Source organism: Lycium ferocissimum, chromosome 9, assembly GCF_029784015.1.
Source record: "Lycium ferocissimum isolate CSIRO_LF1 chromosome 9, AGI_CSIRO_Lferr_CH_V1, whole genome shotgun sequence".
Taxonomy (NCBI): domain Eukaryota; kingdom Viridiplantae; phylum Streptophyta; class Magnoliopsida; order Solanales; family Solanaceae; genus Lycium; species Lycium ferocissimum.
Window position 1 is genome coordinate 29,903,020 of NC_081350.1, and position 19,031 is coordinate 29,922,050.

A 19,031-nucleotide genomic window follows, 5' to 3' on the forward strand; every position below is an offset into this window, starting at 1 on the left:
TATACGGACTAACAGTCTAAGCTTCACAGGCCCAAGAGCCTAAGCCAGAAGAATTCAAAGTTGACAACCTCACTGAAAGCTTGCACCCCCAGCCCATCTTAGCCGGTATACATAAATTATACATGAATTATACGTATGCATCCACCAGCTATTTTGTGATTTAAACAGCTGGGTGTATGTACACACACGCGCGTATATATACATGAAAGGGAGAAAAATCTCACTTGAGCCATTGAGCGCCTATAGAGTGGCTATAACAGAACAGACTAAGCAAGGACTCATTGAGAAGTTCACTATACAGACAAGCCTCACAGGCCAAAGAGCATAACTTAAGAGGAATTCTATCATGCAAATGAAAACTTTTTAAGAACCTTCAACTTTTTATGCCAGACTATCCTGGTGAAAAAGCTATTGATACATGAACTGATGTTTCTCAGTAAGCTACATATTTACATGATCAATTGCCAGAAGGAGCTAGTTTATCATTATCTTTTTCATCAGAATCACCATACACAACAGAGAAGTAGTGGCCCAGATCCTTTGGTGTTAAGCCCGGAAACCGATGAAAACTGCTAGGCCGTGGGTCAATTTTAACAAATGGCCATTTCATACTTTCTGCTGCTTCACATTCTTCCCATCCATCCCCAATAACACAAAATTGCACGTTCGGCCCATTGAACCGCTCCTTTATCCATGAGAAGCACCGGAGCTTGCCCACTTCCCATGAGCTGTAAACTGAAGTGATGACAGATATATGTTAAGAGAGTTCTCCCAGAAATTGCATGTTGCATTATTATACGTTGATAAATGTGGGAAGGGAAGACTATTCACTGTTCAGGGACTTACAACGTAGGCATAATTCATTAAAACATACATGTATCCAGTTCCTAAAGAGATTTTTCTTAATTTTTGTGGCAGAGAATCTGCTATTTCAACTTCGAAAGTCAGGGATAAAGGGACTGTCCCTCCACGCTTATTCTAAAGGGAGATATTACCAAGTACAGAATACAAAAATATGAGCTGGAGACATTAGTGATCCATTTCCAAATTCATGTGATTTATATGTCATAAAATTCAACCAAGGTTTCTAACTTCGTTTAGGCCACAAATGATGAAAGATTAAATATAATGAGGAAAAAAAAAAAAAAAAGATACCTCAATCAAGATTCTAAAATAGGACTATCAGGAAGGTCAATAAATATCAGAATGAAGAAAGAAACTAACCATTTTCGCTACGGAATAAATCACCCAGGCGAAAGAGCAAGCATTTAACTAAGCTAGGTATCAACGATCCGGAAGTCACCAAGATATTCACATGTTGGAATTTAGTATCTCCTGCATCATTGGCAGCAACAGTTGAGTCCACAGAGGAGGCCAAATCTCGATTTCCAACTGCACACTGTTCCAAGCAAGCCCTAGCTGCATTGGAAGGGGAGCATTAAAGCAAGGAAAAAAAAAAAAAAGGAGCAATTGGCAAATAAAAGAGGCAAAAGAAAGATTTGGCTGATGAAAAATGACATAAATGCAATTTGCAAAAAGAAGGGAGCTGCTCTGAGAAATAAGGTGAGGAGAGGAAGTTAATTTGGAATTTTAAACTCAGGCATTCACTTCTAAGTTGGTGACTAACACATAGTGTTTCAACAACTTTTATAGTTCTCATTTGTGTTTGTTCTTAACTCTTATATAGAATATCAGAATGCACAACTGCCTGTTAATATATATCTATCCTCTTATCTTTACCAATATCATCCCACCTCCTACCACGACAACAAAGAGGTGGATGGAAAAGTAGAGAAAAATAGCAGTATAATTTAAAAGAAAGAGAAGATAAAGAAAAAGCATAGGACTCTAGAGTTCTCCAAATTGAACATAAAGGGCAGGTTTTTGGGAATTGATACTATTGAAAAAAGGTTAAGATTTGTGATTTCTAGAGAACTCGGAGTTTAGAATCCCTTTGACTTCTCTCGCACGCGGATAGTGATGCGTGAATCTAACATTACTGAAGAAAACCTAGAAGAAATAAGACTTTAGATCATTTCACATATCGGGCAAAAAGGATAGACAGTATCCTGGGAAGTCTCAGTTGCGTTGAGGTGGATAGTTAATAATCCGAACTTGTTTGATCATTTCGAGGTGCACTTCCAGCCTTGAAGAATACAAAGTTTGGTACATCTGTTAGAATGTGGAAAGCAAACCCATTTTCCCTTGTGTTGTTGTGCAAAGGGAAGTTCAGATGGTGCATTGTTTTATCTCACTGCATTAGATTAAACTACTTTTTTCGATAATTTATATCTATAAAAGGAGAGGAAGAGATTGCAAATCGACTGGACCTGCATATCACCCTTTAGTCGGTAATTAACTTCTTTGGTGCAGAAATAGAACTTAAGAAGTTTCATAAATACATGTGACTTTGAAATACATAAACATAGCAAAAGAACTATGTCCTAGGTTAGTCCACATTAGTGGCATTCTATCGTTGCAACTCCCAGTGCACAAAATTGGAATCCATACTGCAAGATAATTCACTATGGTGATAGAATCTAAAGTAACCTACCAGCCGAGAACCACATATCAGTATAACTATCAGTGACGTCATAAAGCTCGCTCCATGATTTAATCATGTCTTGGTCAAGAATACTATGCAACCCCTACAACAAATGGTAAATCAAGGTTGTTATAGTTATATTATGTTAAAAACTACTAATTGAACTCAAATTACTCAAAACATTCAAACATAAGCACAATTTTGTGGCAAATACACAAAGTCTAGCCCTGTATGTAGTTAATGACCCCCAACAAAAATAGAGATCGTATACAGCCTTTAAAAGCTTCATCTCAGTACTAAATAAACTGAGCCAATAAATATTGTTACTCCATCCATTCAAATTTATTTGGCACCATTCGACTAGATACACTTTAAGAAAAAAATTAGGACTTCAAAAACATCAGCTAGTGGAAGGACCTTGGCAGGTGTATTTCCCTCCGACCTCATTGCTCTGGCTTTTTATGACACTTAAGCCGCATGACAACAATTATTGCGCTTTGATTCAAGAGAAATTCTTATAAAATCCCAAGAAAATGGATAAGGAAGCTGGCTGGCCTAGCATATGCCTCATAGTTAGACTAGTATCAGTCAGGGTATCACATATGGAATTTCCATTATAGGAGTTCCCCTATCCTATAAACGAAGAGAAAGTTACATTAATGCTTAGCGCAAGAATAGATCTAATAAAGAAGAGCGATCACAGATTCACAGCAGAGTTTGCAATACGAAGGTATTTAGACATGCGACATCAGAGGGGATACCAAGAATGTTGTCTATTTAAAGTAAGAGATAGTTGTCTATCACCAAATAGAAGTCTTACTCAAGCTTGGACCAAAGCATTGAACATAGATAATTAAATTTGTCCTAAACACCGGTGGAGTTGAATTGATTCCGCTTTTTAAATAATATGGGGGGAATTGAGTAAAATATCCTTGTACGTGGTTCAGCTGATTCTGTCTAGTCTTACAATCCGTATTTATATTTCCCTATTTTTGGGAAACAGCTATGTACCTTGACTTTTGGTTTTTCGTTCTTCTTATTGCATCTACTTAGCTATATTCAGTCTCTGATATACCAATATTACCCTTCTTAGTCTACAACAAATAATGTGAACTCCTAGAAGGACATCTTGTTAAGGTCACAATGCGAATTTAAATATTAGGGAGTTTCTGAATTCTAAATATAGAAGTGTTGATGTATTTGCGACAGACAAAAAGATTATGACTGATGGAGTAATATGTAAGTTCTCTAATTAGTACTATCAACCTTTCTAGGAAGACTCGCCTTCATTAAGATCTATAAAGTTGTTGATATGGTATAATGTTAACTAGAGGCAAATGTCATGTCTTTTTAGAACAATCGGTCAGCAGAAATGAGAATATTTAATTTGAGAAGGAGAGAACATTAATTTTCCCCCTCTTTTAGTCAATTTGAGTTGCTATTTCGTAGATGGGTCACATATCCCTCAGGGAATGCAAGGGATAAATGATACCATATGATCTAGATGCAGAACTTTCTTGAATGCGATTTTTACACACCAAAATTATGAGCATTCTTGTTTAGCCAAAACTAGGAACAATCCAAGTCAGAGACTGAGCCACGCTATTATCACGTATCCTAGTTATGAAACAAACATAGAATGTTAGAAAAAAATAGAGAACCACATCAACTAACAAAATATCTCGTAAAAAGTGTGATATTATGGTTTACTTATCGAGCTGGTTTCATCAGAGTGGAACAACCATCATCTTCAGTTCTTCACAACAAAGTACTGAACAGAGTAGATTTTTCTATTTTACACACTCTGGCACCATTCGGCAACGAACCAGTTCATCCATAAAAATCTCAAAGGAAAACCTCTCTATTGGTCATAGGTGATACAGGAAATGGATTTTTAACATTAAAATCCCAAAGTAGTACCTTTTTGTACTTATGCGCTACAGCCCGATGACGGTACGCTAATTTCCTTTTGTTAAGATCATCACTTGGCGGACCAAAGCCATCTTTATTGAAGTCATAATCAGTGAGATCTCGACCATCATCATGTTGTTTCATGACATCCAGATATGGCATATTGCAATTTTCGACCTGAAAATCCACATAATATAACAAAGCTGAACAAACTTGATGAAGACTGTGTTTCCAGTTCCCTGTTCAAATATACTATAAGAAGGTTAACTAACCTGCTCATAGAAAAAGTGGTCATCACATATCTGAAGAATATGATTCTCCCACATCTTCCCAATTTCTACACCGCTCTGTACATTCTTGGATCCATCAAACGCCTCAGCATATGTGCCATTTATTAAAGACTTTAGCAATATGAGGGTTTCATCCATGTCCCAAATATATACATTCATTTTCTGATCCATATGATTCCAGCAGAAACCAATTGATGAAATTTAACAATTGTAAGTGTACCTTAATTAATGACGAAATACTTTTTCAGATTCTATGTAATACATGAAATATAAATGTATGAAAGTGGAAAAAAGGTATAGCATAACACAGAGAATAAGTCTGAAATTGGCATAAACCCCAATATTCAAATTTTAGAGTGAAATATCACCTTTCCCTCAAAGAACTGACAAAACCATAAAAAGTAAATGATAAATTCTTTCAAGATTTTGGTACTAAGCTTCTTTAAAATCCTTTTTTTTTTCCCCCCCGTTTTGATCAGTTAACCACTTCATCACTAAGCACAAGCTAGTGTCAAATATATATACAAGTTGTTCATATGACTCCCTTCAAGGTCATCCACAGTACAACAAAAAAAAAAACAGCATACCCAGTGTAATCCCATAAGTGGGGTCTGGGGAGGGTAAGATGTACGCCAACCTTACTTCTACCTTTATGGGATAGAGAGGCTATTTCCGATAGACCCTCGGTTCAAAAGAAATGTAACCGATGCAGAAACGTAGGAAAGAAAAAGGGACAGCAAAATAGCAAATGTACAAATGTCATCCAAAGTAATCTATCAAATTTTTCAACAATATATATATAAAACAGTATTCTTTACCAAGCTTTTAATTGAAAGTCATTTGAATTCTGGCACATCCAGTGAACACATTCACAGATAATCCAAAATCAATTATTATGAGGTCTTTTATGACTTCATTCACCATTTTATGTCCAAAGTTCAATTTTTTATTTTGAAACTCCAGGTATAAATCAAGGAACAACAATAAAAGAAATAGCTAAAAGGGATATTAGTTCTGGAGATCTATAAGCCTTTACTGAAACAAACCATCACCAAATTATTCAAAATTTATCATAAAACTGAATTAAAAAGAAAACCCATGTCCCTTTATCCCTTAGAAAGAAGAGAGAAACAGCAAAAGAGCAAACACTATATCTTAACAGGTAATTATGATGAATCTTCGAAAAATGAAGGACCATAAAGCAAAAATAACAATAAAAGTAAATGGGAAGATATAGAGCACCTAAGATAGCAGCTATAAAATTGTTGAGGTATTCCAAACTTCAATTAGTTTGAGAGAATTTTAGCTACTTTCGTTATGAATTACCACGAACAACAATCAGTCCAGTGTGGGCTCTTGGGCCAGCCCAAGCGATTGTTGGGGCAATTCGCACGAATGGCCGTATCTTGGGGTGGTCTTTAATTTCGGTCCCTGAAATGTCTCTAATTTTTGGAAAAAAATAAGTACCTATCAAAAGAAATGGACTCTCACTAATTCTTTTATTGTGGATATGAATATGCAATTCGCCTCTGAAGATTAATGACGACAGATTGGTTTGTTTATCTGTAATTGAACAAAAGTTCGAATCTATGACCTAATTTTGCAAGGAAAAATTTCATATCGGGCAAAGTTACATAGAAATTATACTGAGTGAATTAGTTACTATACAACTTATATCGGATAACTTAATTTTTACAGAACTATATCGGACAAGATATAATTTCTATGTAACTTTGCCCGACAAGGTATGAAATCTTGCCTTGCGAATTTTTTTTCCACTTTGCTGGGGATCAAACCCAGAATCTCCGATTTCATAAACCATCTTGGCACACAAATTTTTATTAAATGAGAAGAAGTCGAAAAATTAAAGACCAGCGATTTGAGGGGAAAAAATTAAAAACCAATCCGTATGAAGGGAAATCCCTGCAAAAAAAAAAAAAAAAAAAAAAAAAGGAAGCGATTGGTTGATGGACCAAGCCTGCGAAATCCATCAATTTTTGGGGAAGTTGCTGCAGTTCGGCCAACTAGTTTACTAGTTACGGAAGGCCCGTGCTAAGTCCGGACCCAAACTCAAATTATAAAAATAGAAATTCTTATTAAATACGTATAACATGACACATTTTCTACCGCATAATTAATTTAATGCATTTGCAGGTTAATGATATCTTATTGATAAGTTTTATAATTATTAAAGTTTCTTGACACACAATTAGATGATTTTTAATGAAAAATTTATTTATGAGGAAGAAAGTTAAGTAGAAAAATTAGCAAATCTCAAAGGGACATAATGACTCGATATCCTATACTAACATTGATTATGATAAAGTATGATAATTACAACTTGCAAAGCTCATAAATCAAAAAATATTTTCGTCTTTTGTGAATTTGTGAGTGTGTGATTTTATTCATAGATAAAAATCGATTTGTTTTGACCTTTATTAAATTTTCATTCATTATCTTGCGTCAAGGGTTTATGCTAGTTAAATGTGATTTTTCACCTTAGTTTCGGACGAAATTCAAGAAATAACCTATGTTTATTAAATTGAATCTCAAGATTCAATAAAATTTAATTCTTCATGTATTCTCTATACTAAAAAAAAATTAAATTTAGTTAACCAAACAAGAGATTTTAAAGATAACCCGATCTCAATTGATGACATTATCTTCATTTTCAACACTATATGGCATCATTTAAAAAAATTTACTTTTTGTATTTATAATAAATCATAGATATTTCAAAGGCGACGTATAAAATTATCCATAACTTTTTTATTAGGCTAAAATTACATTCTTGAAAAAATTATCTTATAAAATAAAAAAGGACCTAAAAGTAATTAATTGAAAAGTTTAACATTAATTTGGAAACTTTTGTGAGGGCTATAAAAGTCCTTTGATTGTCCCTTATATATAGTAGTAATATATATATTTATGTATATTATTGGGATGGGATCCCTCGAGTAGCACTTATTAGTATTACTAGATCTTTGTACGCCCGTGCAAGCACGGGCCCAACACTTTGGCTTATAACATATTTCATTTCCACATATAGACTTCAGCCTAAAGAGCATAAAATTTAGCAGAAGAAAATGTACTTAACACCTTTGTTTGTAATAAAATAAAACAAATGTCAATCGTTTCCAGAACTATATTATACTCTCATATTGTATTTATCGTTCTTCATAAGCAAGATTTAGCTTATTGTGAATGCTTTCATAATTCTGCCCAGCAGTTGAAGGACTTTCTAGCAAATGCTAGAGAGTAAGTTGCGGTGATAGTCATTTCCAACGTTGGCAGCTCTTTTACGTGCTCTACTAACACACAGTGTAACAGCAAGTTCTGGTTTCTCCACATTGAAGCTACAAATAAACACATTAAATCAAGATTCAATTTTCAAAAAGTAATACAACATACAAATGTAAACTCTTTGATGCTTAACAGGAACATCTACCTCAAAATTTTAAGAATATAGTGCTTGAATAAGCAAACTTTACATGTTTGTAAGCTTTACAAGGACCAAAATGAGGATTTTACCTGTCTTCCTAATCTACAAAGGCATTAGTACTTCAGCTAAAGCTATGAGGAAAAACAATATATGGATGAAAATGACATGGATTTTCCAGAACTCTTATGGAGCATCATTACTTAGAAAAAGTTGTCTTTGTGAGGCAATCTTTACCTTGTAAACTTGCCCAAATCCTCTTCCAATCTTGTTCTGACGTGATCAAATGCACAAAACAACACCAGAAAACTCTGTTTACATAGTTTTGCAAATGGTTCAGCTGCAGGTAAAGTCCCTCATCTCACAGCTCATTTGTTTCCTTATCGGACAACATGCTCTAGGTTGAGTCAATAACAATGATAAGAGATTACATAAGGAGAATGTCATCTGGGATAAGAACTCATCTAGATTTTGGAAAGCAACCAATGCTGGAATACAACTATTTGACGTAACTCGTAGAATGAATGATATTTAAATGTACCATCAACAAATGAGCAGCCTTAAGATGACCATTTTGCTCGAGAGTAAAGTGTATATGCAGCAAAATCCGCAGCAAAAATCCACATAGAAAAATTGCATACCGGTGGTACATGATTAGCTTTTAAGGAAACATACCTTCTTCCAATAAAGAGAATAAACACAATTTAAAGATGAATGTCCTTTTGTCCAAGCTGTAGAAATCTGGCTTCAATTAAGGAGTGAACTGATGAATTCTACTAAAATCAATTTACGAAAAAACATTATTTGATATGCATAAACAAAATGTAAGTAGAATCTTATTATCATATACCACAAACAAAAACAATTCAAATAAGCATAAATATTTATACCTAAACAAGAAAATTAGACAGAACATAATACTTACCTTATGTTGAAAGTGCCTCCAAATGTGACTAACAAGACCTCAAAAGAATAAAGTAATTAACATCCAACAGATGAGGATCAACTTGGGATGTCTACGCCTCTCGTTACGAAGAAGCTAAGAGAAAACGCAAGCCAATAGATTAACAATACTTACTGGAATCTGAACTGCTGATAGGAGAACGAAGTGGACCAATATGAGGATTAAACGCAAGGGAAAAAGGAATCAGTCTTAGTTTAAAACTTATGTTGTTTAGAGGTTACTATCAAGATCCGATAGATGAACTTCAGCATCAACTCGTCAAGAAGCTGGGAATCTATAGATTACTTAAAGCCTGATTGACTATACTGTTTGTTGTTAAGTCTTTAAAATGAATTTTGAAGTATGCCAAGGGTACAATTTGTATCGTCTTGGAGTTCAGTTATTTTTCCTCTCATTAACCTGAAACAGTAATTAACGGTAGTCATTTTTTCAATAACAAAAGACCACAGACAATAGATAATTTACACTGAATTAGTTATCACCCAGCATAATGCACTCAGTTAATCGGAAAATGATAAATTGAAATCAGATATGTGTATGAAAAAATGGAAAGATCTACGGTTTCAAATATTAGAGAACTTCAGATGAACATATAGCCAAAGCATTTCTACATCTCTTTGCTCACCTGCAATTGCGATCGAGGTCAGCAACTTGTTAAAATTACATACCGACCAATAAATGTCCTGAATAAATTTGACCAATCAGAAAAAGAAATTTTTCTGGGGCTCGCCATGAGATGCCTCGGTTAAACACTGAAGAGTGGGAATACGGAAAACAATGGTGAGGCACTGTAAGGAGTTCCTACCATAAGAACAAATAACTGCTACTAATAGGGCAAGTCGGGGGAATCAGTAATCATCTTACACTTCAGCACTTTCATATTTAGTCTCGTGTAAGCATGATCTACAATTTCTTAATCCTGTTGCCAATTGGCACTGATTTGTTGTCAAAGACACAGAACAACTTGTCAATAACCAAACTCAGATATATAATGGGCCATAATAACCACTATGTGTGTTTCATTATCTTCGGTCTTTTTTTTTTTTTTTTAAAATAGGTTTTTATGAAGTTGAACCATGAGCTAGTGCTTTCTGTCTAAGAATTGCTCCAAGGACTCTTTCTTAATTGTATAGAAGTCAAAATTTTGGATAAAACAATACAGGGAAATCATACCATATGGGAACTAATCAAAAACATATTCAATTCAGGACAAAAGAGATTATTTAATGCTTATTCCTTGTTTGAGTTTCCCCGGTAAACGGATCGGCTTCCTGAATGAGAATGTTGTTCAACAACTCATCGTTATTGGCGTCGTCATATTTTTCCAAATTTTTACCTGATTTCACAAAATTAGAATGATTAGAGATGAACTGAAAGTAACAAAACACTACCACAATTATCCTTAGCCTCGATGGGCGCCAAACTTTTTACCCTCAAAAGTTACAGTTGAATTTGTTTCGCGGTTTATAGGACACGTGGATTGATTTGTGCAACTAACTCTAGCAATGAAAATGTCAAAGTAATAATAATGAATGAATTAAAGTAAAAAGAAAACCAGTAAGAGAAACCATGGCATTCAAACTATAACAAATTGCTACAAATTGATTGTGGCTAGAATTACAACAAAACAACCAGTTAAAAATGAAAGCTTGATTGTATAAGTAATTAGGAAAATAAATTATGCAGCAAGACGTTATTAACGGTCATAAAATAAGAATTTCCAGATGAGTTCTGGGTTGCAAGAATATAGTGAATAGGGTTTACCTGCGCTGAGATTTGCGATGTTGAAGTTGTCTCTGATAATGGTCGTTGATCAGATGAAGCAAGCAAAGTAAAGGGAAACTAAAAACCTAAAATATGGGACGAAAGCTAAGGAAAGGTTGGCGACAGAGGGATGAAGAAATAATGTGCCTTAAATAAGGGTTTAAGAGGAATTAGGGGTCAACCAAGAACAGCGAACTATTAACCAAAATTGTATAAAAATACAAAGACCAAAAGATTGGACAGACCTGAGAGTTTCATGAGGGACATAAGCGTATGGGCAGCAAGTCGGAGCTCCGAATCAGAGGAACGAACCGTCGATTTAATTGATTTGAGAAGTCGGGCTCCACTTCTAGCTTGATGCTTGCCGGCAATGTAAACGACAGTGCACTTTCAAGACAAAGCCACATGGAAGAATCGAGACGGTGTCTTTCCACTTTCAAACACGACACAGTGCACTTAGGACAGTGTAAATGTTGGCATTTGCAATGGACTCTGATGAAATGACAATAATGCCCTTGGAGGCTTGGACGACGATCCTTGCTTTAGACTCATGTTTCTATATTATTATTAGTTAGAAAACCAGCTTACTCATCTTCCTTCCTCCAGTCACAGATATTTTTTAGCCCATACTATTAGTTGGATCAAAAGTGCACTTTATCAAATTTAAAGAGTTATAGATACCCAGGATGATATTTAGAAGGCAAAAATAAACCTACTCCACTAAATTATGGTGTTAATCTACAATTAAATAGATTTTCAGAATCCAACACATCACTATCTCTTGCCAAGTATAATACTATATAACCATGCATGACTTTCATTTTGCAAGCTTCCATTTCCAATTTCACTCTCTCTTTCTCTGACGCTCTTTGAAGAGCACCTGTCAACAACCTCAAACGGCGATAATCACTAAGCTGTAAGTATTCCTCTTTAATCTCAATTCATCTAAAATTCATTTCTTTTACAAAAACTCTTCAAGAATTGAGATTCTTGTTGTTTTTTTTTTTAGGTGAAATTCCCAAATTGAGACAGAAGAACAAAGCCCATCGAAGGTATCGATCGATAAAAACTGAAACTGATCATACTCATACCACCAATTCCAATTTTTTTTTAGAGAGAAATGTTATATCTCAATCTGTAACTGAATCCCGGCTTAGGCCATTAAATTATCAGATGGGTTTGAGATATTCAAGTGGATGGGGTTATTGTACAGAAGAACAGTTAGAAGAAATGTTGTTAAAGAATTTGGATTATTTGTACAATGAGGATATTGTAAAGCTTGTTTCTTTGGGTTATGATGAAGATGTGGCTATGAAAGGTGTACTGTTATGGTGCTATGGATGTTTTGACTAATATATTGCATAACTCGTTGTCGTATTTGAATAATGGAAACGTTGTTAATTTGGAGGATACCGAGCATAGATTTGCGGATTTTAGGCAGTTAGAGGAGTATTCGTTGGCTGATATGGTGTGTTTGTTGCAGCAAGTTAAGCCACATTTTACTGAAGTGGATGCAATGTGGTGTTGACTCTAATCTTGTTGGCGTTATGCCTGCTATGAGTTTCGGAAATGGGGGTGCCAATGAGTTTACTGTGAGGGGTTTCTTTTTGTATGCCTCGTAATCTTCTTTGCAAAGCGAGATTGATGGTCCAAAGAGGTTTAATCTCACCCTCTTTATGAAAACTTTGTTGAAGAGGAGCATTGTGGCTTTTGCAGCTGGATTTAGGGCAAACTCAAAGTACCTAAAGAATCAATCACAAACTTGTCCTAGTTCTTTGCCTGGTGGGGACCCGTCAAATGGAAGTAAATCAGGGTTTGAAAGTGACTTGGGCAGTCTGATGAATCTCAGAATCTGAAAAACCAGGAGGTGATTAACTCCGTCTTGAGTAAGTTTCGCGATTTGAATCTTGATGATAATTCGGAGCAGGTCCACAGCCAGATAGACCAGAAGAACGAGATGATTCTGAATTTGATCCATCGGATAAAGGATCTAGAAAGGCATGCGAAGGAGCGAATAGGCTGGGCCCACCAGAAGGCAATGCAAGCTGCGAGGAAGCTCAAGAATGACTTAACTGAGCTTAAGTCGTTGCGGTTGTAAAAGGAGGAGACGCAAAGACTAAAAAAGGATAAGAAGGTCATCGAAGACACTACCATGAAAAGTCTCACACATATGGGGACTGTTCTACGGACAGCAAGTGGCAGAGTTGACTGTGCGAACCTAGCAGTGAAAAAGCTTGAGAATGAAAATGCCAAAACTAGGGAAGAGATGGAGACATGCAAGTTAAGCGCATCAGAATCTGCAACATCATGCTTGGAGGTTGTAAAGAGGAAGAAGAAGTTCCTAAAGAAATTTGGAGGCTGGGAAAAATAGAAAAACAAGCTTCAGGAGGATAATGCTGCAGAGAAGCAGAAGATCTCAGATTAAGATTAGCAGCAGCTGGTTGAGGTTGAGGCAGCTCAAAAGGAAGCTGAGGTATGCACTTTCTTCTCTTTATTATTTTCTGTTTACTTGTATTGCCTTCTTGTAGTGTAAATGGAAAGTTCACCGTACTTGCATCACTTTTTGAGAAATTGGGCTAATCTATTTTCTCTTTCTAATGTCATAACGCACCTTTTAAATTTAAGGGATGTGGGATTGTACTGGGGACTTATGATGGTTCTAGTACCGTATTTGTGTGTTTGTTCATTATCAGTGGTAATCTTTGTTAGCATTTTTGGGTTTCAAACATTTTATTTCTGTTTAACATGATTAATACAGAGGTGCGTAGTGAAAATGTCATCTGTTGGGTTCATGTGATATTTGAATAGTAAGAACAGAGATTGCGCAACCACATTACCTAAATTACTTTATTTGATTAAGCTTTATCTTGAATATTATTAATAGATTTCTCTCTGATTTGCATGTTGATAAAGAAAGAGGAGTTATATGATGCATATTCAGAATTTAGAAATTTAAGTAATTCATGTTAAATCACAGTCGACTCATCGTTCATTGAAAAATTTCTTAGTTTATATGTGGCAAGCATTTTAAGATGCTTTTTGAAGTCCCAATTAAGCTACTCAATGAGTTGGGCTGAACTTGTGCAGATCATCAGGAATCATATATGTTCTTTGCTCCGCAGCAGTAAATTACAATATTGACTAAACCATGATGAAGCTGGATGGAGATAAAAGATAGGGTGTTTTCATCTTGCAAAACTTGTTTTGAACCCCAAACCTTCGGGGACTGCCAGGGGATTATGACATTGATTACAAGCCTCATTTTCTGCCCTACTATTTGCATTCTCAGTCTCAACCAGCTGTTGCTGCAAATCTGAGATCTTTTGCTTCTCAGGAGCAGCTTGCTTTTCTGTTTTTCCCAAACTCCAAGCTTCTTTAGACACTTCTTCTCCCTCCTTACAAATTCCAAGCAGGTTGTTGCAGGTTCTGATGTGTTTAACTTGCAAGCCTCTATCTCCGCCCTAATTTCAGCATCTTCAATCTCAAGTTTTACTGCCAGGTTGGCACGGTCAACTTGGCCGCTTGCTCTCCGTAGAGCAGTCTCCATATGCGTGAGGCTTTTCATGGTAGAGTCTTCGGTGGCCTACTTACCCTTCTTTAGTCTTTGTATCTCCTCCTTTTCCATCCTCAACATCTTGAGCTCAGTTAAGTCATTCCGGCGCTTCCTTGCAGCTTGCATTGCCTTCTGTTTTTCCCAGTTTTTCAGTCCTTCGCCTGCCTTTCTAGATCCTTTATCTGATGGATCAAATTCAGAATCACCCAGTCCTTCTGGTCCAGCTGGGCATTGACCTGCTCTAAATTCTCAACAAGATTCAAATCACGAAACTTACTCAAAACAGAGCTAACCACTTCTTGGTTTTTCAAAGTCTGAGATTTATCAAACTGCCTAATTCCACTTTCAGACCCTAATGCACTTCCATTTGACGGGTCCCCACCAGGCAAAAAACTAGGACAAACTTGTGATTGATTTTGCAAGTACTTTGAGTTTGCCCTAGATCCAGCTACAAAAGCCGCGACGTTCCTCTTCAACAAAGTTTTCATTGAAGGAGTGAGATTAAACCTCTTTGGAAACTGAAGATATGCAAAAAAGATAACGAGGCATATGAGAAGAACCGCTTCAGAGGAAACTCATTAGCACCCCCATTCCCAAACCCCAACCACCATGAAATCTACACATAGCAGGCACAAATGTCAACAACTTTAACTAATCGAGATGTATACTTTATATGTTGTAAACATTTATTGGCCTACATCTATAACCAACTTGTATTTATGAGTGATCTTATTACATTAGTGGAGAAATGATTGATGAATACGTTGCATTCAATTTCTTAAAACTTTAGTGCCACGAACACCTGAAGACCATAGGGTTAAAACCTTACTTTACTAGATAATAGTGTTGTAAAAGGTGCGAACCCTGAAGCTAAGTGCTAAGTAGGTTGCACGCTTCCCTTCACATATGCGGAACTTTAGTGCAATGCAACTATGTAGTAAGGCGTGCAGCTAAACACTAAATATTGACGACAAAGCTATGTATTCATTGTTATGAAAAACATCATGGGTATATATGTTAGGAATTAGGAATAAGAAATTAGAAATATAGTTTAAGGAAAGTAGTCACACATTTAAACTAGAAACTCAAAACTCTATTTTGCATCGGAGACGGAAATTTAAAATGAGTTTGAACTTGATTCACACAATTTTTACTCCATGTGTTTCACCTGGAAGACATAAAAGGGGTTGAGAGAGCTTTAAAATCATGTAGAAGGAAATTATCATAAAGGACCTACAACCTCTTGATGTTCATGCAGACTTAGTGAAGATCAAAATACAATGAAAGGTAAAAAAAAATACGTATAGGGAATACCAATCAATACAAACTAGTTGAGATTAAGGTCTAATCGTGTTGATAAATTTCCCCCCGACGTTTTTAAAAACGAAAAACACAAGTAAGCAACGTGATCCTTGGGTTTCGAGGTGCACGCCTTTTTCCAGTGAGGCACATGCTTTTTTAAAGTGAAGTTTGAAGTGATGTGCATGCTTCTTTTAAGTGAAGCGCTCAATTTAGGAAAACTATAATATCATACATATATGAATTTATCACTATATCATAATTTTAAAAAAATATTAATTTCAACATCCAATATACATTATTACTAATCCAACTCCTCAAAGTTGAGATTCAAAGAATTGGTCGTTTCTTGTTAGGTTCACTTTGTTCATTGTTAGAAGTGCACACTTCTGAAGCACATGAAGTCATGACACCCCCTCTTTGCGTCGCTTTAAACTAACAAAGCAATGACTTTTAATAACACTCTTTACGCCTTTCACATTTGACAACACTACCTGAAAGGAGTAGTTTAACCCAAATCTATGCAAGTATTCCTTCCTGTCTTTTAAATGCAAACAGAAAGCACATCCATACATCCGTGGAAAAGAAAGAAAATGGTGTGTTAAGTAGAGGAATGTTGAGTCTCCCAAATCAATAAGGGATGGGGGATTCTCTACATTTTAAAGGAACATAAAAGATTTCCATTTCTAAATGAATTTATTTTTCTAATTTTGCTAAGAGCCTATTCAGGGAAATAACATAATTTCTTCATATTCATGCTTGAAACACCAGTTATGCTCTAGGAACATATAATATTTATAAATCTCAATCAAGAAATCAAAAGTAGGAAGTTAGGAAAAATGAGATGGCGTGGACAATTAGAGTGGTAATCCTTTTAGGATATGGTCTCTAGCCTGAGAATCCCTATTCCTTGGAGCTAAATGGTGGTCATTTGCCACTTTGCTCTCTCGGTTATTTGAAGCCAGGGGTGGATCTAGAAGATCAGTTAAGGCCTTACGGGTTGACATGAACCCAATAGCTTTTATCCAAACCCCGTATATATATATATATATATATATATATATATATATATGTTAGGAAATCCACTAAATATTTTTAAATATTTTATTGATCCAGTTATTATTGTAGTATTAACTTGAGGTCGCTGTATGAATTCATAAATTTCAAATTCTAGATCAGCCTCTCTCGAACCTTCTACGTTATCTATGGAAGTAGAGGTCTTCGACAATTAAATCATCCCTACCTTATGAACTATTGGAGTGATAATCAACAATCATCCTCTTCTCTTGATTTTATTTTGAACCAAGATGAAAATGAAAAGCGATGTCATGTTGAGGAGCATTGTAACTTATTTGTTATTTTAGATTTACGATTTTTTCTCTTAAATAACTAAGAAATTTGTGGTTTCCAGCATTGAAACTCGGGTAATGGTCTTTTCCCTCTACCTTTCTCCACTTAGATATTAGACTTAACTCCCTAACAACATTCGAACTCGTGATGTGTGTCTATCGCACATCCAACACTGTATTACCTTTGTTATTTATTATTTTACCAAAACTGAGGCGATATGGCACCCAAGGGTGTGTCCTAGTAGTCAATAAAGTGGGAAGAGAACCATGAGGTCTCAGGTTCAAATCTTAGCGGAGATAAAAACACTAGGTGATTTCTTCCCATCTATCTAAGCCTTGATGGACAGAGCTACCTTGTTCCCGTTGTTAGAGGGAGATAGCAGGTATCCCGTGGAATTAGTCGAGGTGCGCGCAAGCTTTCTTGGACACCATGGTTATATAAAATATAAAAGAACCGGGGCGCTATGGTTATTAAGCTGATAATCATGCTTTCTTGTCGGAGGAGGGGCCACATTAAGCTAGTGCTTCTGTTAAAAGTCTTATCTTTGGAGCTATAAACTTATTTGGTGGGCTGGGGGGTTTGTTTGGGGTTGGGTGGGGGAGGGGGGGGGGGGATTGTGGAAGAGAAGTGGAAAGTTGTATAGAGCTATGGATTTAGAGAACTAACATAGTGTTTCAACATATTTTTGGCAAGTTTTGGAGAAATTTTCTAGCAAAAGGATTGAAGAGGAACTCATTTATTTCTATCTCTTCAACAAAGAAGAAAAAATAGGAAACTCATTAACGATCCGTGATGGCAGTATGTTATGAGAAATTAGGAAATGAATGAATAATTTCCAGTGCTTCTATTAATGAGTGCTTTTATTATGCTTCTAGAGCTATATGCATGCACGATAATGATTGCCTACAGTTTTATCAAGAAAGTTTCATTCCTTTTGTAAGTGTGGATACTTCTATTCGTTTTTTAACATTGATTCATGTACTTATTTCAAGAATGCTTGGCTGTTGGCTGAAAAAAGCCTCTTCTTTTATCCCCTTTTCTGATAAGTTGGCCAAAAATATCGATCATTGTCACCAAATTATTACATTCCGAAACTGTTACTACTTGTAAAAGCAACACATTCTAGATCATTTGTAACAATTCTGAAATTGTATCTCACTTGGGTAATTAGAATGTACATTCCAAAGTGGCATATCACATTTGTTGTCAAATCTTGCTCGTTTTTCCCCCATTATTATGTATATGTTGCAAAAAACTGGGTATGTGTTTCTTCCCTTTGGATACATATCAATTGGAGGTTTCTTTAGTGGTTTTGTTGACAGTTGTCTTTCCTTATAAATCTGATTCAGTGCACAACCTACTCTTCTTGTTGTACTCCCTTTATTTCCTTCCTTTCCCTGTTTACTTTCACGGAGAATATATTATTTAAAACAGTTAATGAGCATTTATTACCCTGAATTGAACACGATCTGGCTTATTGGGATGAATAATGGTTGTATTTCCAATTTTTGACAGGCGAAGTGGAGGCAGGAAGACAGTGCTAAGGAGCAATGCTTGGCACAAATAGAGGATGAGCGGTGCCTCAAGGAAGCAGTTGAGGCTAATAACAAAAGAAAGCTTGAGAGATGGCATGCTCATTTACTGTCTCTTCGGAAGACAAAAAGAACAATGTTTTCTTCTCTCAACTGTTTTTACATAGGCTTGAACAATATGCTGGATTGAATCAGCAATACAAAGTGTAAGTAAATTAGCAGCCAGGCCAAGTGGGAAGGCACATATTACTGCAATATATCTTTTATACTTGCTAAAAGAGGTATGGATAAAATCTGTTTCCTATGATCCCTGCATCAGCAGTATAGTTTCCATTACATGTATAGGAGAATTTGCTTTCTACTGTAGCTTTTATTGTGCAGGTT

At 35.8% G+C, this 19,031-nt stretch overlaps 1 protein-coding gene, 1 long non-coding RNA gene and 1 pseudogene across 2 annotated transcripts; 1 reads left to right on the plus strand and 2 right to left on the minus strand.

Annotated features, from left to right (window-relative positions):
• Window positions 1-347: 347 nt before the first annotated feature.
• Window positions 348-4,952, minus strand: LOC132030218 (eyes absent homolog). Its single transcript, XM_059419748.1, has 5 exons — window positions 4,729-4,952; window positions 4,466-4,633; window positions 2,555-2,648; window positions 1,225-1,419; window positions 348-735 (listed from the first exon to the last, which is right to left on the minus strand). Exons 1-5 carry the CDS (start codon window positions 4,915-4,917, stop codon window positions 458-460), a joined length of 924 nt encoding a protein of 307 aa, XP_059275731.1. The 5' UTR covers window positions 4,918-4,952; the 3' UTR covers window positions 348-457.
• A 2,883-nt stretch (window positions 4,953-7,835) lies between these two features.
• LOC132030219 (uncharacterized) lies at window positions 7,836-10,208 on the minus strand. The gene is made up of 3 exons (XR_009408008.1): window positions 8,861-10,208; window positions 8,423-8,582; window positions 7,836-8,102 (listed from the first exon to the last, which is right to left on the minus strand). It is a non-coding gene; the product is annotated as an uncharacterized LOC132030219 (long non-coding RNA).
• A 1,746-nt stretch (window positions 10,209-11,954) lies between these two features.
• LOC132031780 (MND1-interacting protein 1-like) lies at window positions 11,955-18,837 on the plus strand (annotated as a pseudogene).
• The last annotated feature ends 194 nt before the right edge of the window (window positions 18,838-19,031 follow it).

Excerpts from the sequence above, each read along its gene's own strand:
- LOC132030218 (XM_059419748.1), bottom strand. The coding sequence starts at position 4,917 with ATGGATCAGAAAATGAATGTATATATTTGGGACATGGATGAAACCCTC. Across the intron at positions 2,649-4,465 it reads TAGCGCATAAGTACAAAAAG|GGGTTGCATAGTATTCTTGA; the intron begins GTACTACTTTGG and ends CATTTGTTGTAG. Across the intron at positions 1,420-2,554 it reads TGATATGTGGTTCTCGGCTG|CTAGGGCTTGCTTGGAACAG; the intron begins GTAGGTTACTTT and ends CTTCCAATGCAG.